The sequence below is a fragment of the Pteropus alecto genome, unplaced genomic scaffold (genome assembly GCF_000325575.1).
Source record: "Pteropus alecto unplaced genomic scaffold, ASM32557v1 scaffold42, whole genome shotgun sequence".
Classification (NCBI taxonomy): Eukaryota; Metazoa; Chordata; class Mammalia; order Chiroptera; family Pteropodidae; genus Pteropus; species Pteropus alecto.
This window is the reverse complement of record NW_006434825.1, coordinates 11,054,507-11,074,314: the sequence shown is the minus strand read 5'-3', so window position 1 is coordinate 11,074,314 and position 19,808 is coordinate 11,054,507. Positions and strand designations below refer to the sequence as shown.

At 35.2% G+C, this 19,808-nt stretch overlaps 1 protein-coding gene across 1 annotated transcript in view; it reads left to right on the top strand.

Moving 5' to 3' along the window:
* Nucleotides 1-18,959, top strand: part of NAE1 (NEDD8 activating enzyme E1 subunit 1) — a 19,258-nt gene extending 299 nt beyond the window's left edge. The window contains exons 2-20 of the mRNA XM_006909733.3: nt 2,357-2,460; nt 2,546-2,606; nt 3,965-3,995; nt 4,740-4,811; nt 5,043-5,122; nt 5,679-5,788; nt 7,376-7,485; nt 8,331-8,393; nt 8,795-8,858; nt 9,174-9,265; nt 11,093-11,152; nt 11,245-11,378; nt 12,723-12,798; nt 13,102-13,141; nt 14,363-14,449; nt 14,957-15,049; nt 17,446-17,560; nt 17,646-17,695; nt 18,719-18,959. Coding sequence (XP_006909795.1) covers nt 2,357-2,460; nt 2,546-2,606; nt 3,965-3,995; nt 4,740-4,811; nt 5,043-5,122; nt 5,679-5,788; nt 7,376-7,485; nt 8,331-8,393; nt 8,795-8,858; nt 9,174-9,265; nt 11,093-11,152; nt 11,245-11,378; nt 12,723-12,798; nt 13,102-13,141; nt 14,363-14,449; nt 14,957-15,049; nt 17,446-17,560; nt 17,646-17,695; nt 18,719-18,828 — 1,552 coding nt within the window. The 3' untranslated portion in view covers nt 18,829-18,959. The remainder of the gene's footprint in view (nt 1-2,356; nt 2,461-2,545; nt 2,607-3,964; nt 3,996-4,739; nt 4,812-5,042; nt 5,123-5,678; nt 5,789-7,375; nt 7,486-8,330; nt 8,394-8,794; nt 8,859-9,173; nt 9,266-11,092; nt 11,153-11,244; nt 11,379-12,722; nt 12,799-13,101; nt 13,142-14,362; nt 14,450-14,956; nt 15,050-17,445; nt 17,561-17,645; nt 17,696-18,718) is intronic.
* Nucleotides 18,960-19,808: the final 849 nt, after the last annotated feature.

Genomic DNA, 19,808 nt, shown 5'->3' with positions numbered 1-19,808 from the left:
TGCAGTTCTAGGTGCGCGGTCGTAGCGTCAGCCGTTTCACCAGGGCGGCTGCGGGCCTCACCTCGCTGCTCCCAGGCGCCTAGTTTTGCTGAATGAGGGGATCACAGTTTCCCTATCCTGGCGGCCGAGAGTGGCACCGAGTGTTAGGTATTGTTCCAAACCAGCATTGTTCAATAGAAATATAATGCTAGTCTCATGTGAGCCACATATGTCATTATACATTTTCTAGTAGTCACATTAAGAAGAAAAAAAAATGATGAAATTAGTTTTTAATAATAGTTTATTTAGCCCAGTATGTCCAAAATATTGCCATTTCGGCACGTCAATCTACTGTCTTCGACATCAGGCATTTTACACTTACAGCGCATCTCAATTCAGACAAACTTCATTTCTAGTACTTAGTAGCCACATGTGACTGATGGCTACTGTAATGGACACTGCAGGTCTAAGCCATCAGGCAGGTCTTTGGCTGTTTCCTCTACCCTGCTTTTTTTCTTTACACTCCCCATTCCTTATTTATCAAGCATCTTCTATTTGTTGAAGCTGCGAAAGTAACACAACTCTTGGCTCTCCTTTTTGGAGCCTCCAAGCTAGAAATTAAAGTATGTCCTTCAAGACTGGAGCTCCCATTTGCACATACAATCTAGTGCTGTGTTAGAAGCTTTAGGCACTCAGTTTCCCCATCTATAAATTCTCTGCTTTATAGATGGGGAAACTGAGTCTTGAAAGATTTACATAACTTGCCCAGTCTCTCATGTTTTTGAGCCAGGATGTAAACTCTGGCCCTTTGGTCCTTTTTAGAAATGGTACTCAGTCACGTACTCTGAGCCAGGATGTAAACTCTGGCCCTTTGGTCCTTTTTAGAGATGGTACTCAGTCACGTACTCTGCTCCCAGGCTTCTGGAGAAAGAAGCAAGGTGGCAGAGCCCTTATAACTTGTAAATTCTTAGAGTTCCTTATGTTTTGAATGCAGGTACATGACAGCTGAGGAGATATTTTAGGTTACTAAGTAACTAACAAGAGTTTGCTGAGTCCAGTCCATTTAAGGACTGAACTTTATCTTTCATAGTAAGATCTGGTTATTGATTTTGAAGTGTCAGAGGGAAGCAGTTAGAAGTGAAGTTGTGCAGCCAGCCCCCAGTCATCCATGCTCTTCCTGCCTTAGGCCAATGAGTAGAGAGGATTGATTCTAGTTTAGGCCGTTTCTTGAAACGTGTTACCTAGAGACGCACTAGTATTCTCCTAGGCTCACTCTCCAACTACGCAAGTATCCATCAACCAAATATGTTAAGTGTCTTCTGTGTACCCTACTTTCATAGGAAAAACAGATGTTTCCAGTCCTTCTGGTTCTTCTAGGTTTTTCCTCCATTCATTTGACAGCTCTTCAGTGATCACTCAACTCTGGGCAAGGCATAGGGCTCCAGTGGTGTATATATGGAGTGGTCTCTGCAGTTATGGAACTTAAGTGGAATAGAAAGATGGATGTTAAGCAGATAAAAGCCAAGTGAGGCAACTACAGATGTGATACACTCCGGAGGACATAGCAGCTATGCAATAAGGGAATCCACTTTAGGTCAAGTGACGGAGAAGGCACATTAAAGCCTATCCGTCCTCCAGGCAATGGCATTTTTCTAATCTGGGCTGTCTACTTCCTATACTGACAAGAAAAGAAATTAGTTAATAGGCTTTCTGAGTGAAGTTAACCAGGTTGGCCCAGATGCCATGATACATGTGTGGTCATGTACCTTGCCCTATTAATGATATGCTGCTGTTAATCAGGTTATAACATATATTTCTAATCCTTATTATATCTTCATATTTGTTAATGCATTTATTAATCATGCTATTCGAGTGTTCATTGTGTATTGTATTTTAAAGTACTCCTGTAGAAGTCAGTGTGAGGCTTTTCAAATGATAATAAATCAATTTTCTGGGTAAAGTTTTTCTCACTCTTACAGATGTCACAGTGATAAGTCCTATGTCAAGGTCTTAAATATGCTGGATCCATGTAACTTAAGGAGAAAAGAAATAGAAAACAGAATTGGTTTTAAATCTAAGGCACTTCTTTAATGTTAATGAATATATATAAAGACTTTCTGTTCTGTAAGTTATCTGGCTTGAAAAGAATAATGGACAGGGAGCTCGAAGACCGTGTTTCTAGTGCTGATTTGATGCCCCCCCCCAATTTGTCTTAGTCTTATGTTATGTAATCCCCCCCACCACTGTTCTTGTCTTATATGTTTTCCATAGTTATCACATTAGTTAGTCTGTGCAAGAACACTTTAAAAATCATGAAATAAGAAATATTATTTTTGTGAAAGTTTTAAAAATGCTGAATTTGTTTCTTGTTTTGTAGGTTATGGGGTGATCATGGGCAAGAGGCTTTAGAATCTGCTCATGTTTGCCTAATAAATGCAACAGCCACAGGAACTGAAATTCTTAAAAACTTGGTATTACCAGGTAATGTCGTTTTGTGGTTGTAAACTTATTTTTTAAGGTTTTGAATTAGAAATATATATTCTTGACTGGCTATTTTGTCTCCCAGGTATTGGTTCATTTACAATTATTGATGGAAATCAGGTCAGCGGAGAAGATGCTGGAAATAAGTATGTTCTATTCTTTTCAAATAGATGCATGTTAGGGCAGGTAGTGTACTGTCACTGGAGAATGAGGCCTCAAGTTCACCTCTTTAATCAGGCAACTTGATTCTCAAATGGAAATAATCCCTATGTTTAGGATTATGGCGAGGATGAAGGGAGTTAATATATGTCAAGTGTCTGGCAAATAGGCCATTAATAAAAGGTACCCATCATTACTGTCTTTATTAATAAATAAAGTACCCATCATTACTATCATTATTAATGCAATGGATAGTCATTATTCCTTTATTTGTGAAATCTGGACACTTCCTAAGTCCTTGCATTGATTGCTAGTTGTTAGTAATAATTGTATTTTTGAATTATAAGAATAGTAAAACTACTTTTTGTTGTGTCTTCTAAGCTTAGCCTAGATATTTATCTCTCTCTACACTACACTGTCTCCATAAAAATATTGTTTTAAAGATGGCCTGTATGCCATTCTTTAAAGATGATCATATTTAGACTTTCAGAGCATTCTCAAATTTGGATTTCAGGCTTGCCTTTTCAGGGATTTGGAGTCTGAGATCTCTCATTTTATTTGTCAATATATAGTAGCAATGAATAAATACAAGGAAAACAGCATTTGGTTCATATTGAGCAGTGATATGTTTTCTTTGGGTGATAGTGTATCCACAACACAGCCCTTTTATTGATAACTGTAAAGAAAAAGTCCTATTTTCTTTGCTTACTTGGTTGGTTAAAGCAGAATGTAATAGGAATAAGATTTCTTTTTCTTACGGAGCCACTGAGCTTGTGCTACAAAATGGCACCCTGACTGATCAGCAGCCTCAGATATGTGCCTTGAGACATGACAGGAGTGTGTGTGGGAAGAAGCCTGAATAGATCTGTTAATAGTTACCTGCAAAAGCAAACAGTTCAATACAGCATTTCCCAAGTGTCTGTGAAACATTGGTTCTAGGGAATGTTAATAGCTGCTAAATGGCAAAGGGATTACATGGTCATATGAAGTTAAACATTTCTTCAATATAAGACTTGAATTTCATGTATTATATATTATGAATTTCCAATAGGGAAATATAACATATGGTGTTTCCTAAACTTTTTAAAGCCAGAGAGCCCTTTTTTTCTCAAAACATCTTATGAAATTCATACTTTGTGGTACACACTTCTAGAAACATTTATTTATTAGCTTGTCTTTGATTGTAACTTTCATCCAGTTTTCTTCCTTTAGGAAGGATATTACAATCTATAATCAAAATATAGTTCGTTTTATACTATGAATGAAATATATCTGGTATTACAAATAACCTTTCCTTTATATACTCAAAGAAGCCCTTAATTTTTTTTTATTCTGTCTGTTTTAGTTTTTTCCTCCAAAGAAGCAGTATTGGCAAGGTAAACAATCAGTTTGTTATAGAGTATAGTTGAGTTTGAGCATCTTATGATGCCACTATATTTTGATTTCTTGAAAAGCTTTGACTTTAAACAAGCTTATTATTTATCAGAGAAAAAACTTAAATTAATTCATGTTTTCTGATCTTGTAAGTCTTTGTATACCTGATAGTTTAAGAATGTAGAAGTAATGTCTGTGCTTTTACGCTGTACCCTATATTAAAGCTAAATCTTGAGTGATGTTAATGTTCAGAGAAAGCAGTATTTTAGTTATCGGAGTTTTAACTCTGAGTTATCCAGAAGATCTTATATTTTTGTATTTCATGTTAAAAATCTTACAAAGCCATTTCAATCAGCTTAGTACAATGTTCTGAGTGGAAATGACCATTCTTTAATGATTGACCTGTCTAGTACAGGATTGCATATGTGAGAGATTAGAATAAGTCTGAACTTGATCCAGAATATCCCTGCTTGCTACCCAGGGTTTTCTGGTCATTTGCCTAATCAGAAAAGTAGGATGCAAATACTGTAGCCACTTTTAAGAACTCTGAATAATGATGGTTTAGTTCTGTTTTAAGTAATATTTTGTTTGAGTCTCAGTTTAAACCCCATGAAAAGCAGAGAGTCGTCATATCTATGTGTGAAATTTGGGTAGTTTTATAGTGTGTTTGCTTGATCTATAAATTGAGGGGTTCTATTTTAACCAAATTTTTTCTAATTCAAGTCAAATGCTTTGTTTTTAAAAAGAACCGAGCTCAAGCTGCCATGGAATTCTTACAAGAATTAAATAACGATGTCTCTGGGAGTTTTGTGGAAGAGGTATATATGTATATACATTATTATTTCTGTGCAGAAGTTTTATTTTTTAATAGTTGAAAGCTCTAGGAATTTAGAATTTGAATCTTTGTATATTACATTTAGTTGAGAGTTGAATTACTTTAACATTGAAGTCTAGCATGTTGCCTTTTTTGTTCTAAATAGCTTAACTGTTTCTTCCATGTTTAATATGATTGTGAAATTGTTGGATTTTTTCCCCCCTGTCCTATTTAGAGTCCAGAAAACCTTCTAGACAATGATCCTTCATTTTTCTGTAGGTTTACCATTGTAGTTGCAACTCAGCTTCCTGAAAGGTAAGTCTTTATATTAATTTGTTGTTCTTTGGATCTCTTATTAGATTTGCATACTTTTGTTTTCTCTGCAGAGTATGGCTTTTAAAATTCTTAAGCTCTACAGGAACCTTTAATTGGAAGCAATTGTAAAACTCTAGCGTTGAGAAGATAGGAAAGAGAAAAATATTGAGGTGTGAAACTTAAATAATATTTAGAGCAGTTAAATTGAACATTGCTTATTTTTAGTTAAAAAAATTGGAATTATAGGGAGCATTCAGAGTGTATGCAAGGATACGTACATTTTATAAATGTTTTCTTTTGTATGGAAACGTTTAAGAAGTGTCTTTCGGTAACATTCTCCTTTATACAAAAGTCAAGGCTTTTATATCCTTTTAGTCCAAAAGATATGTTATCTTTGAAAACTACAGTCTTCTGGAATTGCTTGCCTTTCAGCATATCCTCAACCTGCTTATAATGTAACAGATATATCTTTGCATTAATTTAGTAATAAAATTGCTTTATTTTAAAGCATTTTCATGTTTGACATATATCCATTTGCTTGTGCCTTCCTTTACAGTACATTACTACGTTTAGCAGATGTCCTCTGGAATTCCCAAATCCCTCTTTTGATCTGTAGGACATATGGACTAGTTGGTTATATGAGGATCATTATAAAAGAACATCCAGGTAAAATTCTTGCATATATGGGGCTTGCTTTTGGCTGCTTTAGCTATGATTTTAGAAACTTGACAATTTAGAAAGTCAATTTTACATTACAAAGCAAATTCTTAGCAGCACAACTCTGGTTATAGGTTCAAAGTGTCAATCGAATTGGTAAGTTTTAATCTAATATTTCCTTTACTTAGCATTATGGGAGGATACAAAGCAGGAGATAGAACAAATACAACTTCTTCATCTTATTAGGGGACCCAGCAGCTGTGCAAATACCTAGCTTTTTTTGCCTCTCAACCCACATAAAGCATGTATGGCTGCCACAGGTGGGAGCCAAGGTATGTGGATCACACTGACACATAGAGGTCACACTACCTTTTTCTTACCAATCTTTTATTACATTTTCATACAGGCCTTTGGCTCCCCCAGTTCAGGTACAATTCTGTACAACAAGCAAAACATTTACCTAACAACTGTTCTAAGGAAACAGTGTTATAGGAGACCAAAGTCATTCATAGGCAGATTTGCATCAGGTCAAGGCTGTTATTAGCACTTTACTTAGAAAATTTTAATCTTAGATCGTCATAACATTTTCATCCAGTACTCATACATTGCTTGGAGCCAGGTAGTTTGCTAGTGCAATGATAGCCATTGATAGCAGCACTGAATGGTAGTATCTGCTTGGGCAGTTAGGGAGTGGTTTGTGAAGATAAACTTCTGGCAGATTGTGCTGGGCCATTTAAGAATTATAAGTGGGAAAGTGACAGGGTAAAATTTTTATTTTAAGTGGATCACTCTGAAGCTGAGTGGAAAATGAGTGGATTTGAAGGGACAAAGACTAGAGGCAATGGTTGCTGTTAGGAGATTTCCAGTGGTCTAGGTGAGAGAGAAAGAGCGAGCTCCTGACTGAGGGCAGATGTTGACAGGGAAGATGGAGTAGAGGATAATAAAAGTTAACATTGTTAGCTGTGTGCCTGTCTTTTTGTGGATTATTTCATTTAATCTTTCTAAAATATTTATAAGGTAGATGCTACTTTATCTGCGTTTTACAGATGAGGATTCTGAGGCACAGAGAGATTAAATTATTTGCGTAAGGTCACACAGCTAGCAAGTAACAGAACTTAGCTTAAACATTCACTGAGATTATATACTTTTCTATATTCTTCTATGTGGAGAGTTGTGTATGAAGTGACATTAGGATGTGGGGAGTGACTGATGTTGGGCCAGGAAATAAGAAGTCAGGGATGACCATCAGGTTTCTAGGGTAGAGGTCTAGGTAGGTGGTGATGCTGTTTGTCGAAGATGACAGGTGGAAGGGTAGATTGTTAGGTGCTATCTGAACACATTTTCTCAATTTTGATCTTTTCCAATTATAATAACAAGAAAATTCTGCTCTAAAAAGAATCTTGTTTTACCTTTATTAAAACTTATGGTTTGTGCATTTAGTAAAATATGAATGTAAATTTACATCAATGAACAAAAACGAAACCTGTAGATGCTATGCCCATTTAAAAATTATGGATTTTCCAAGTTCCTGTAATGTAATATATTGCCAGCCGTATTACTAAAGAAGTAAATTTCTCTTGTGGGATTATTTCACAGTAATAGAATCTCATCCAGATAATGCATTAGAGGACCTACGTCTGGATAAGCCATTTCCTGAACTGAGAGAACATTTCCAGTCTTATGATTTGGATCATATGGATAAAAAGGTTGGTTGTATGTGTGACCTTCAATTTATAGATAGGCTTAAGACAGTTTTTTTAACTTAGGGTTTTTGAATTACACCAATGTGAGAAAATACTTTAATCCTGTCAAAATACTTTATTCCAGATTATATAGTAACAGTACATTGTACCTGATTTGTTTTAAATAAATATATTTTTCTGCAGAATTTAAAAGCTTTTTTATTGAAGAAAAGTACATTAACTGAATGTATCTGCATAATCAACACCCAGTTAAAGAAAATGATCCTTTCCCAAACAAATAGATTTGCTTTTTAAAATAGTTTGAATTTGGGGTGGATGTTGAAAATTGATTCCTCTTGAAACTTATTTTTAGTGTTAGAGAATTACCAAGGCAACTGCATATTTTGGTACGGAAATGATATTTGTAACAAACCATATAATTTAAGGAGTATTTGTATTTTTTCTCGACTACGTATTAATTAAAATGCAGGTATTTGGTTCAACAGAAAGCACAGAGGAGATCCTCTTCTTATAGTCTAGGATTGGTATCTGAAATCAAGAGATTTGGGCTTTATTTTTGGGTGGCAGTCCTTATGACTATTTTCTTGATGGTAAAATGGGAACAATCATAGTACATACCCACCACATTAGGGTCAAATTGGACACTCCAAAAAAATTTGTAAAGCAGTTTTTATTAACCCAATTCATTTTCTTCCATTCATTATTCCACATATATGGGGGTGATCATACGTATTATTGAATTTCTTGAAAGTAATGTAGTGTAGTGAGGAATAAATTTCTTGAAAGTAATGTGGTGTAGTGAGGAATAAATTAACTAATAGAATATTTTCTTTTATTCTTAATTTTAGGACCATAGTCACACTCCATGGATTGTGATCGTAGCTAAATATTTAGCACACTGGTATAGTGAAGTATGTCCTTTTTTAAAAGAAGAAATTCTGTATGTAACTGTATTTTCAATTTATTATAAAGGATTTGATTGGAGGGGGTGGGAGATGAATTGTTTTTCCTTGTATGGCTTACGGCAGGTGGGTGCTTTTTAGTTTAAATCTAGCAGTTCCTCTTTTGATACTGATATTTTTATTAACAAAATTAAATTTGAATAAATATTATGCTGAAACTAGCAGTGGGGAATGAATGTAGTGAAATGGCCCACAGTTTCTTTTTTTAATCAAGTCAGCCTCTGATTTCACTGAGCTATATATTTGCTGATGAAATCTGTGTAGACGGGAGAATGGGGGAAACTTTGGACTCTTAATTTCCATATTTTAAGTTTTTATAACTAGATTTTAAAATTTTTTAACCAATTTAGACAAATGGACGAATGCCTAAGACGTATAAAGAAAAAGAAGAGTTCAGAGATTTGATTAGACAAGGTAATATTATGGGATGTGATTAAATGTTGTATAAAGTTTGAAAAGCAAATTGCTTGAAGCTAATTTATATTGGATTTCTGTGGACACCTTGTCAGATAATGCCATCATGAGCTTTTATTTTATTTTTCCTCAGGGAAGGTTAAAGAGTCACTTTGTATAGTTTTAAGAAGGACTAATGATAAGTCATATTTCTTCTTATGGTTCAATATCTGATCCTCCCTTCAGAATCTGACAGGGTTATTTCTATAATGTTGCGAGGTAGGGAGAGAGAGAAGATAAGAGCTGTTATTTGTTAACCAATTTCTGTTTTAATAGGAATTCTAAAGAATGAAAACGGGGCTCCAGAAGATGAAGAGAATTTTGAAGAAGCTATTAAAAATGTGAACACAGCACTAAATACAACTCAGGTATTAAAGGAGTTGCTGAGGGAGTCATATAAGATAGGTGTTTTCTGAAGTCCTCCTGGTGAAATAGTTGACTTTAAATTTAAGTTAATATTTTCTAAATTGTATAGTTGGTTAGAAATTAATATCTATAATACAGATTGACTCTTGTTTTAATAAGAGTCGATATTGTCCTTGGTAAAATGGACATCAATGCTTCAGTGATACAGTGATTTATGCAAATTATTTGAAGTGATGATTTGTGAATAATAATAGTTTGGGGGTAGGGATTATATACTGAAGGTCATGTTTTGTTGGTCCAAAATAATGTTGCCTGAAAAGTTAAATCTTAACCCTGCATTTGCTTTTGACAGTAATTATTCGGACATAAGGAAGATGTTCTTAAATGACATCGTATACCTTAAAAATTAATTGGAAGATGCCTTTTTGTTGTTTTGTTGTTGAAACCTGGCCAGTGAGGTCTTTGGGGAACTTTGGAATAACATAACTGGTAGATTTTCTTATAATTTAAATCAGCAAAAAATACTGTCTTTCAAGTTAGGAAAGCACTTAAGCTGTCATTACATTGTTTTTGGAGGTAATTAAGTAGTGTTGCTAAATGATTAAAAGTGAGTACTTTGGAATCAGTTTTTTGGGGGTGATGAAAATTTTCTATGTCATAATTGGTGTGATGGTTAAAAGTACATATATAGTTATCAGAATGCATTGAATTGTACATTTAAGATTTTACTGAATGTAAAATCTCACTGAGTGCAAAATTCCTTTCACTGAATGTAAAATTTACACCAATTAAAAAACCAAGGTTCTCATAACTGGGGGACAGTGAACTAAGCCAACAGATAAATGCAACAGGTGCTATGAGCAAAATTAGAATAGGACAAAGAGGTAGATAGGGCATGATGGTGAGGAGGGGTTTTGGGATTGAGAGGAGGTCAAGGAGACTCTCAAAGAGATGTGTTTAAGCAGAAGCTTGAGTGAAGTGACATGCAGAGATTGGTGGAAGAGCTTTTCAGGCTGAGGAAGCACATGTGTAAAGGACTGGAAGTGCGATAAAGCTTGGCATTTGTTCAGGGATCAGTAAGAATGCCAGTGTAATTGGAGTTAAGTGAAAGAGGGGGAAACTGGTGGGAGGGATTTGAATTTGGAGAGGCAGAAAGGGCCACATCATAATAGCCTTTCAGGCCATTGAAGTTTTTTGAGTAGGGGAGTGGAGTGACTTAATTTATGTCTAAAAAATCATTCTGGCTCTTGCAAGAAGAGACTGTAGGGAACTGGGAGTGAAAACAGAGAGACCAGTTAAGTTACCAGTGAGAAATTTTTTTTCCACACAACAGTAGAATCAAAGCCTATAATTTCTGAAGTTTTTATTACTGTATAATAATCTTGCTAGCCTTAAAAGCCCTTAATTTAACTATGTAGTTTTTGTCAGTGATTCTTTCAGCAGTCACTAATTAGAGTATTAGGGTTTCAAATTTTGACAAGATGGAAAAATATGGACTATAAATCTAGCTTGGTATTAATGTCTGTGATCTTTGCTATATTTTCAAATGTAAATATATAAAAAGGTTTACTTTGGCTTCTTCTTTACTTCATTTATGATGGAAAAGAACAGGTCAATGCTAACAACAGTGGGAAGAAGGGCACTTTTTTCCATTTCCTCTTTCCTCATCAAATCTCCATCTAATATGATTCTAAATAAAAGTCTAAGCAAATCAGAAGTCTGTATTTGATTACAATTTGAGAATTCAAAAACTTGTTTAGAGAAATAACAGTGAAAATAAAGGTAGGCAAATTCTTAGTATAAGTAAATGTTTCATATTCCTTTGTTAGATCCCAAGGAGTATCGAAGATATTTTCAATGATGATCGCTGCACAAATATCACCAAACAGGTAACAACAACAAAAGATAAAAATAGTGCTGCCTTAAGCTTTAGTTCAAATTCAAGTGCCACTTTATATTGATTTCTTTTTTATTCTTTTAGACTCCATCATTTTGGATTTTAGCTCGTGCCTTAAAGGAATTTGTGGCCAAAGAGGGTCAAGGAAATTTACCTGTCCGAGGCACAATTCCTGATATGATTGCAGATTCAGGCAAATACATAAAACTGCAAAATGTGTAAGTCACTGTTTTCAAACTGTGAAACAAAAATTGATTTGTTTATATTAGAGATGAACATATTTTACTAGTCTATCAGAAATGAAAGTCTGTTATAATCTAATTGCTTTAAAAATAAGCTAAATAACTTAGGGGGCAGATTTTTTAAAAATTGAATTTATATATTAGTATAGTTTTAGATTCACAGCAAAATTGACTGGAAAGTAGAGAGTTCCCATATACCTGCTATGGCACAGATTTTTTTTCTTAACGTATTTCATGATGAAACCTAACGTTTGAGCACTAAACTCTGCTATGAACTATTCTATGTATTAACTAGTATTCACAACAACCCTATGAGAGAGAAACTATTATTATCCTAATTTTACAGACGAGGAAACCGAGGCATAGAAAAGGTAATTTATTTAACGTCAGACAGTTGGTAAATAGCAGAACCAGGATTTGAACCCATGAAACCCATCTCCATACTCTTAATTATGGCCCTATATGTTTTTTATCTATAACTTAAAACTTTGAAGTCTTTAGTTTGGATGACTTTATATTAATGTTTTATAATTTAAAGAGTTCATGGCTATAGATAAGATACCTGTTATCTAGGTATCACTAGCCTGAACGCTGATAGACTGTCCTATGGATGTTTCTCGGTGGATATTACCCTTGTATAATTTGGGCATGGTTCTGATGAATCCAGAGCTGATGGCTTGATTTCTTCATGGGCCATATAATGTCACACAGAGAAGATCTCTGTTGTCTAAACAGATTGCATTCTTCAGTTTAGTCATTGTCTAATTTTTGTTGTGCTAGCCTAAAAATTCAACTACTTAAAACTTGGGAAAAGTCAATTGAAGATAGGAAGAAGTATGACCTCATATTGGAGGTAGTTAGCTTAACACTGATCATATTTAGAGGGCGAAGATGTAAATAAATAGACTTAAAAGTTTTATGTGAATTTGTAGATGGGCAGTTTTGAAGTGTTTAACTTTCCTTGAACTTGACTTCAAGGAGATAATAAATCATATTCTTCAGTAACATATTTTGTCAGGTCCTCTGTCAGAGAAGTGTGGATCATGGATCCCTTTAGAAGGGCAGTTTTTAAGTTGGTTGCTGTTAATTATAGAGGGACCCCAGGTATTAATGGATTCCAAGAGTCTATCACCAATGCTGAGAAGGTCCCCAACTACTAACAGGTGCTGCTGGTAGCATTTCCATGGCATTTTCTCATTCCATATTTTGCCAGACTAGTAATTTTTTCATGAAAAGGAAAGACATTTTTTGTTTGCTTTGGAATATTTAAAATTTAATGATTTTAAAATTTAATATTAGCTTTTTGTTTTTCTTTTCCAGTTACCGTGAAAAAGCAAAGAAAGATGCTGCTGCTGTGGGTAATCATGTTGCAAAATTGCTGCAGTCTATAGGCCAGGTGAGCTGCTGGGCACACTGCACCTTTGGTGGACAGTATAGCTCCATGTAGGCCTTATTGCACAACTCCAGCCAGAAAAGGTTTTGAGATGGAGGGCATGGTACTGGCTCTGTGCTTCTTTAAAGGGATCTCTCACTTGCCTGCCTAATGAGGAAGACTGTTATAAGGAAATAAGATGTTTTTCCAGTGCTCTCTCAGCACTTGGAGAAAGGCTCCCTATCTCACAGTGATCGGCTTTGTGCTGTACCCTCTGTTAATCTTCTCTTTGATACTGGAGCAAAATCTGCATTTATCTCTTTACAGGCACCAGAGTCCATTTCAGAGAAAGAATTAAAATTACTCTGTAAGTCCCCTTGAATTAATTTCCTTATTTTGCTTGACAAAAATGTGCCACAGGGAAAGTTCCCAGGAATTTTAACTGGTTGAAATTTAATATTTTCCATGGTCTCATTGGTATAGATAAATATAATTATTGGGTAAGATTGGGTCAGAGGTAGAGCATATCTATCTATGGCAATAATAAAAAGACATGAAGATCAATTAATTGAAAGTTGTCATTAATACAGAATTATTTTCAGCTTACTAATTTTAAATAATTTGGGAAAGTTCTATCTGAAGGCTTTGAATGTGAAGTCCTGAGTTACATGTACATTGACAATATTGGTTTAATTACTCATTTTGATCTGTGTTAAGTGACTATAATGGAGTTAAGAATTTTGCCATCTAGTTTCAGAGTGGCTAGGCTCCTGGCATCTTTTCAATAATTCTTTAGTAGGCCTGAAGCATTTTTTATTTAAGAATTAATTTAAGAGAATAATAAAATCTGTTTTACATGCTATCTGAAGATTTTTCACTGTAGCTACTGTCTCTAGTTTCTGCAAAAGTCTGTATTTTGCATGCTCTTCAGCCTTAAAATATATTTATCCAAGTTCTCCATTTCATGACTGCCACAACATTTATTTAGGCTTAGTTTTAACGTTTTCTTCCATTATTAATCTTATACCTTGTTTCTACATTAGTGTTTGTTCTACTAGATTATATGTGACCAGATTAAAAGCTGGATGTTGGGTATTTGAGGGTTTATTATTCTGTTCTACTTTGGGGTATGTTTGAAAATTTCTGTAATACATAGTTTTTTTAAAGCCTTACCTATACCAAGAGCACGATATGTATAATACTCTACTTTGACTTCTTATCCATAATAATGATAAAAACTACTGTTCATTGGACCCTATTAGGCATTGTGCTAGGTATGCACTTTACACAGTTGCACATTTAATCCACAAAACAACTTTGAAAGGTAAACAATATTATCCCCATTTTGTAAATGGGGAGATCTGAAGCTCAGAGAGGTGCCATCACCTCAGTGCTGAACTGGTTGTAGCACCAAGGACATGAATTTATGTTCTAGTCCCTTCTCAGCTAACCATTAGAGCCAAATAAAAGACACATTTCTATATCTGTGAAGAGTATACACACAATTTCCTGTTCTAAAAGTCACCTGTGATTTGGGATATTCATGTGTCTCAACGATTTTCCTCTATGATGTCTTTCCTTTATTCAGGCAGCAATTCTGCATTTCTTCGAGTGGTAAGATGTCGATCCTTAGCTGAAGAATATGGCTTGGATACAATTAACAAGGATGAAATTAGTAAGTATAATAATTTTTTGATGGTAGGTTATTTTAATTTTAAAGTTATAAATATTTTGTTTATAATAGTATAGAGTACATAATGATGATATAAAGGATAATGGAAATAGCTTTACCCTAAATTTTATTCTATAAACCTAAGTAGTCATAATTTCAAAATATAAAACTTAGTATATACATAAGTCATATTTAGGTAGGTTACTGAGCAAGTTGTATGTTACATAGATGAGCTAAAGTCAGCATGTTACGACTTTAGTAGAGATTATATGGCTATAGCTAATAGTCCATAAGACAACTGAGTTTTATCTTAATGTATATCCCTTTATTTTACTATTATTTACCATTTTGTGACAAAACATATTTTGTCACAAAACATTTTGTTTTGTCATTAAAATTTTGTGACAAGATTGCCTGGTGTCTTGAAACTTGATATATAGTAAATTCAGTCCTTTGTTGCTTTTACGTCATGAATTACCCAAATTATACTGAATTTTTTTTTCCTTTCAGCTTCCAGCATGGACAGTCCAGATAATGAGATAGTATTATACTTAATGTTACGGGCTGTGGATAGATTTCATAAACAACATGGTAGATATCCGGGTAAGAATAGCAATTGAATTATCGAATATAATGAAATCTTGAATAAACACTTGAATTAAACCTTAAAGTGTTCTCGGGTATTTACAATTGGTCTTTGAATTTTACATTATAAACAGTTTACACCTAGTTCATCTCAATGTGAAACTACCATTTGTTTTGTAAGTGTAACTATTTGCAAATAGTGTTTGATTCTAAACTATTACAGAGGAATATTTGTTGAATACATGTAAGAAAAAACATTTTTTTCCTGTCAATTTTCATAGTTTACTTCTAAGACTCACACTGAGTTTAATTTAGTAGAAATGAAAAGCCACAAGAAGTATGCTAGTGACTTCTGAACTCAGAACTTTGAAGATGTAAAGATTTTTTTGCTCAGATTCTAATTTTTGTTGCCTGTAAATGTAGTAGTAATTGGGGAATTGGCATAATCTCATAGATCTTCAGTTACCCATAATATTTTTATTAAGATGATACTTTTGATTGTGCAGGATTATTACATAGCAGTACATTTTAGGTGTATCATAAAACCTGTTGTCCCGACTGGTGTGCCCATTGAGTTATAGTCTTAATGAGCAAGCTTACCAGAAGAAAGAAAAACATTCAACATGAATTGCTTTATTTGTATTATTTGATTAGAATGTATTTTTGGTTATCACATAACAAACCATCTCCAAACTTAGTAGTTTAAAATAATAAATTTTTATCTGAAGATTTTGTAGATTGGCTGGGCTCAGTTAGGCAGATCTCAGTGGAGAGAGGGGATCTCACAGAGTTGCATGATGTTTGGGACTGTAGTCATTCTGAAAGCGTGACTGAATTAAACATCCAAGAAGGTATTTTCACTCAGGTGTCTGGCACTTTAGTCAGGATAGCTGGAACTGCTGAGGGCTGATCAGGCATGTTTTGCTGCATGGCTAGCTGGGCCTTCCTTTTAGCATGGCTGTCTTAGGATAGTCTTCTTACTTGGTGGCTGGCTTCCCCACAGTAGTATTCCAAAAGACCCAGGCGGAAGGTACAGGCTCTTTATGACTTAGTCTTGGAAATCACACAGCATCACTTATATTGTGTCCTATTGGCTTCATAGGGCCAGCATAGGTGAAGAGTGGAAGAGGACTACATGAGGACACAAAGGGATGTTTATTGGGGAGCCATCTTGGGAGACTAGCTACCACATACAGCAACAGTGTCCAACCTTTTTGACATCAGGGACTGGTGCTCCTATGAGAATCTAATGCCCGATGATCTAAGTGGAGCCAAGGTGGTGATGCTAGTGCTGGGGAGCGGATGCAAATATAGATGAAGCTTTGCCCGCTCCCCCACTGCTTATCCCCTGATGTGTGACCCATTTTCTAACAGGCCACGAAAGGGTACCAGTCTGCAGCTCGGGGATTAGGGACCCCTGACATACAGCACAGGCTTTGAACCTAGGTTCATATCCAAGCTCTGTCACTTACTGTATCTTGACCTTGGATGAGTCACTATTTCCCTCCAAGTCTCAGCTCTCTCATTTATGGAATGGCAATAATAGTATCTACCATGTGAGACTGTTAGGATTAAATATGTGATGTAATAAAAACATTTAACATACTGCCTAGCACCTTGTAAGTAATAAAGAGTAGATATTACTATTATGAGGAAGAGTGGTGGTTTAAACTTGAGTAGTTAAAAAATAGTTTTTTTTTTTTATAGTGCCTAAACATTAAGGCGATTATATTTTTCCTTCCAGTAGTAGTAGTAATAATAGCTTACCTTTGGAGACATTATGGTTTAATCGTTAAGAACTGCCTGGACTCTTATCCCATTTTTGCTATTTATGAGCTAAATAACTCAGGCAAATAACTTAATATATGCCCCAGTTTTCTCATCTGTAAAATGGGGATAATAGTACCTACCTCATGGGGTGGTTGTAAGGATTAAATGAGTTAAATAATATCTATGGTGCTTAGAACAGTATCCAGCTCAATTAATGCTCAATAAATTTTACCTGTTATTATAGCTTTATGTCCTCAGTTTTATTTACTCTCTTGGAAAAATGGATAATAAACACCATTTTTATAAAGGGTATAAATAGGACATTACCTTCTCATTCATTCATTTCTTCTATCACATAAGTATTGAGCACTATATGACAGATACTCTTCAGGATACTGGGTATGGAGCAGTGAACAAAGCAGACTTGTCAAACTTGAATTTTAATAGGTTTTGATGGTTCGATTATTACAGGTTTGTGTTATTTGCAAATATTGGTCTCATACTTTCCGTTATTTTTGTTCTTTAGTTTCACGTCTTACTGTTTTGACTAGAACATCTGAAACCAGATTAAATAAAGGAGGTAGCCATTCATTTTGAATCACATATTTATTTTAATGGAAATTAATTTACATATATGTTTTTAGGGGTATCTAACTATCAAGTTGAAGAAGATATAGGAAAGTTGAAGTCTTGTCTCACTGGCTTCCTTCAGGAATATGGACTATCTGTAATGGTGAAAGATGATTATGTCCATGAATTGTGAGTATTTTTTTAGGGCATATAAGAGATAGTACCTTACCTGTCATAAGCTAGTCTAAATTCTTGTCTCCATCCTTTCCTGTAGTTGCCGATACGGAGCTGCTGAGCCACACACCATTGCTGCATTCTTAGGGGGTGAGTTCAGAAGATGAAAAGACTCATCTTTTGTTACATAGTACAGTTATGAAGTTTTATTTTCTTAGCTATTTTAACTAGAGAGGTTATATATTAAGTGGCGTAACACCATTAGATTCCCTCACTTCTTTAAATTTTTTGTTTAAATATTATCTTCCCTGTGAGGCCATCCCTGACTCCCTGATTTAAAACTGAGTCCCTCCTCTTGCACTCATATCCTCCTTCCTTGCTTTTTCTCCTTAGCACTTAAGAGTCATTTGACATACTATACATTTTACTTATTTGTAAATGATCTCTCTTTCGCTACAAAAAAGTAAGATCGGGTGGGGGGCGGTGGGGGGCAAGGATTTTTGTCTTTTGTACCCTATCTTATCCCTAATACCCAGAAGTGCCTGGTACTTAGTAGCCTTACATTTTATTGAATCAATGAATGTATGTGAAAGGCGAAGCTTCAGATTGTAAAAGATGAAGAATTTTTTTCTTGGTAATTTTTGTTTTTTTCCTATTGTTTTGAGTAGTTACAGCAGTCTGGCAGTATTTAATATAGATTCTTTCCAAATTACAAATGTACTTAGAAAAAAATATTCCTTTAATCCCTTTTTATAAAAGTAAAGCAAGCACAAAGTATAATTCAAATGCAACGAAAGGGTGTACTTTGAGAATCTTCTCTGCCCATATGTATCCTTTAAAATACAATCAACCATATTACTGTTTTGACTTTTTTAATTTATCTTGCTAATCTTTTTAAACCACTATAATTAAAAATAATTCATTCTTTTAAACTGGCCTAATAACCCAATGTGTGAATTTATAAAACAAAACTTTTATTTCCTTTTAATAGCATAGTTATAAAAAAATTGTAGTCTTTTATTTTGATACACTCAATAGACTATATTCTGGATTGCTTTTAAAAACCTTTGCTTTTGGAAAAAGTAAAGGTTTTCTTTATAAAATTGAATATTTTTGTATAACTCTTGAAATTTACTTTTTTCAAAGATTTGCTTTTCCTCTTTTTCCTTGCAGGAGCTGCTGCTCAAGAGGTTATCAAAATAATCACCAAACAATTTGTAATTTTTAATAATACTTACATTTATAGTGGCATGTCACAAACTTCAGCAACTTTTCAGTTGTAAAATAAGCACCCTAGACAGTGTGTTAATAATCGAAACTAATGACCTTCAGGTTGTGCTCTAATCTGTAAAATTCTGTTAAGGAATATCTGTTAAAATGTTTGCTCAATAAACGTTTTTTTCATTTGTAATAATGCTGCCTTGTTGTTTGGGGTTGGGGCGAAGGAAGCAGTCATTTTCCCCAAGAATAAAAGCTATCCATTTGTAATTGAATTTGTTATTTTCGGCATTGTTTCAAACTTACTTATCATAGAAATCTCTTGTTTCATTAGAAATAGCTTAAAATATTTTTTTCTTATCGTCTTTAATAGTGAATTTAATCCATATGCAGATTTTAGCTATGTTCATTTTAGGGTCATTATTTGTTAAAACTAATAGAATTGTAAAAGCAAATATTTCAGATGTATTAGTTTTGTCAGAAAACAAGGGCAGAATGCAGCGCATAGGAAAGGTGGAGAGAGGAATGAATGACGGCCCTGCTCGGGACTCTTGATGGTTTCCCCCACCAAGCCTGCACAAACATGCACACACGGGACTCTCAAGGCCATGGCCCCAGAGCCCGTCTCATTGACCACGGAGCCCACCCAACTGACACTTCGGGGCGGACGCCCCTGTGAGCAAAGGGAAGCCCTCAAAAACCGAGATGGTGAGATGAGACGATCTCCCCCTAAAGTTATGACTTTCCATCAGTTCAAAACGCGTTTCTACTAGCTTATTAACCTCTGCCCTTGGGGGACTCTGCGTGGAGGCGGGGCGATGCGGCCGGAAGTCCCGCCCCCACGGAAGGGAGCCTGGCCCCCTCGGTGGGAAACGGGCTCTGGCGTCGAAGTAGGCTGGCTGCGAGGGGGAAAGGGCGGGAGATCGGTCCGCAGTAGCTTGAGGGTAAATGCCACGGTCTCCGCTCCCTGCGTGTTCGTGTCCGTGTCCGTGTCTTCCCCCAACCCCATGCTGCCCCGGAGCCGGTCCGTTGTCTCCTGTGGAAG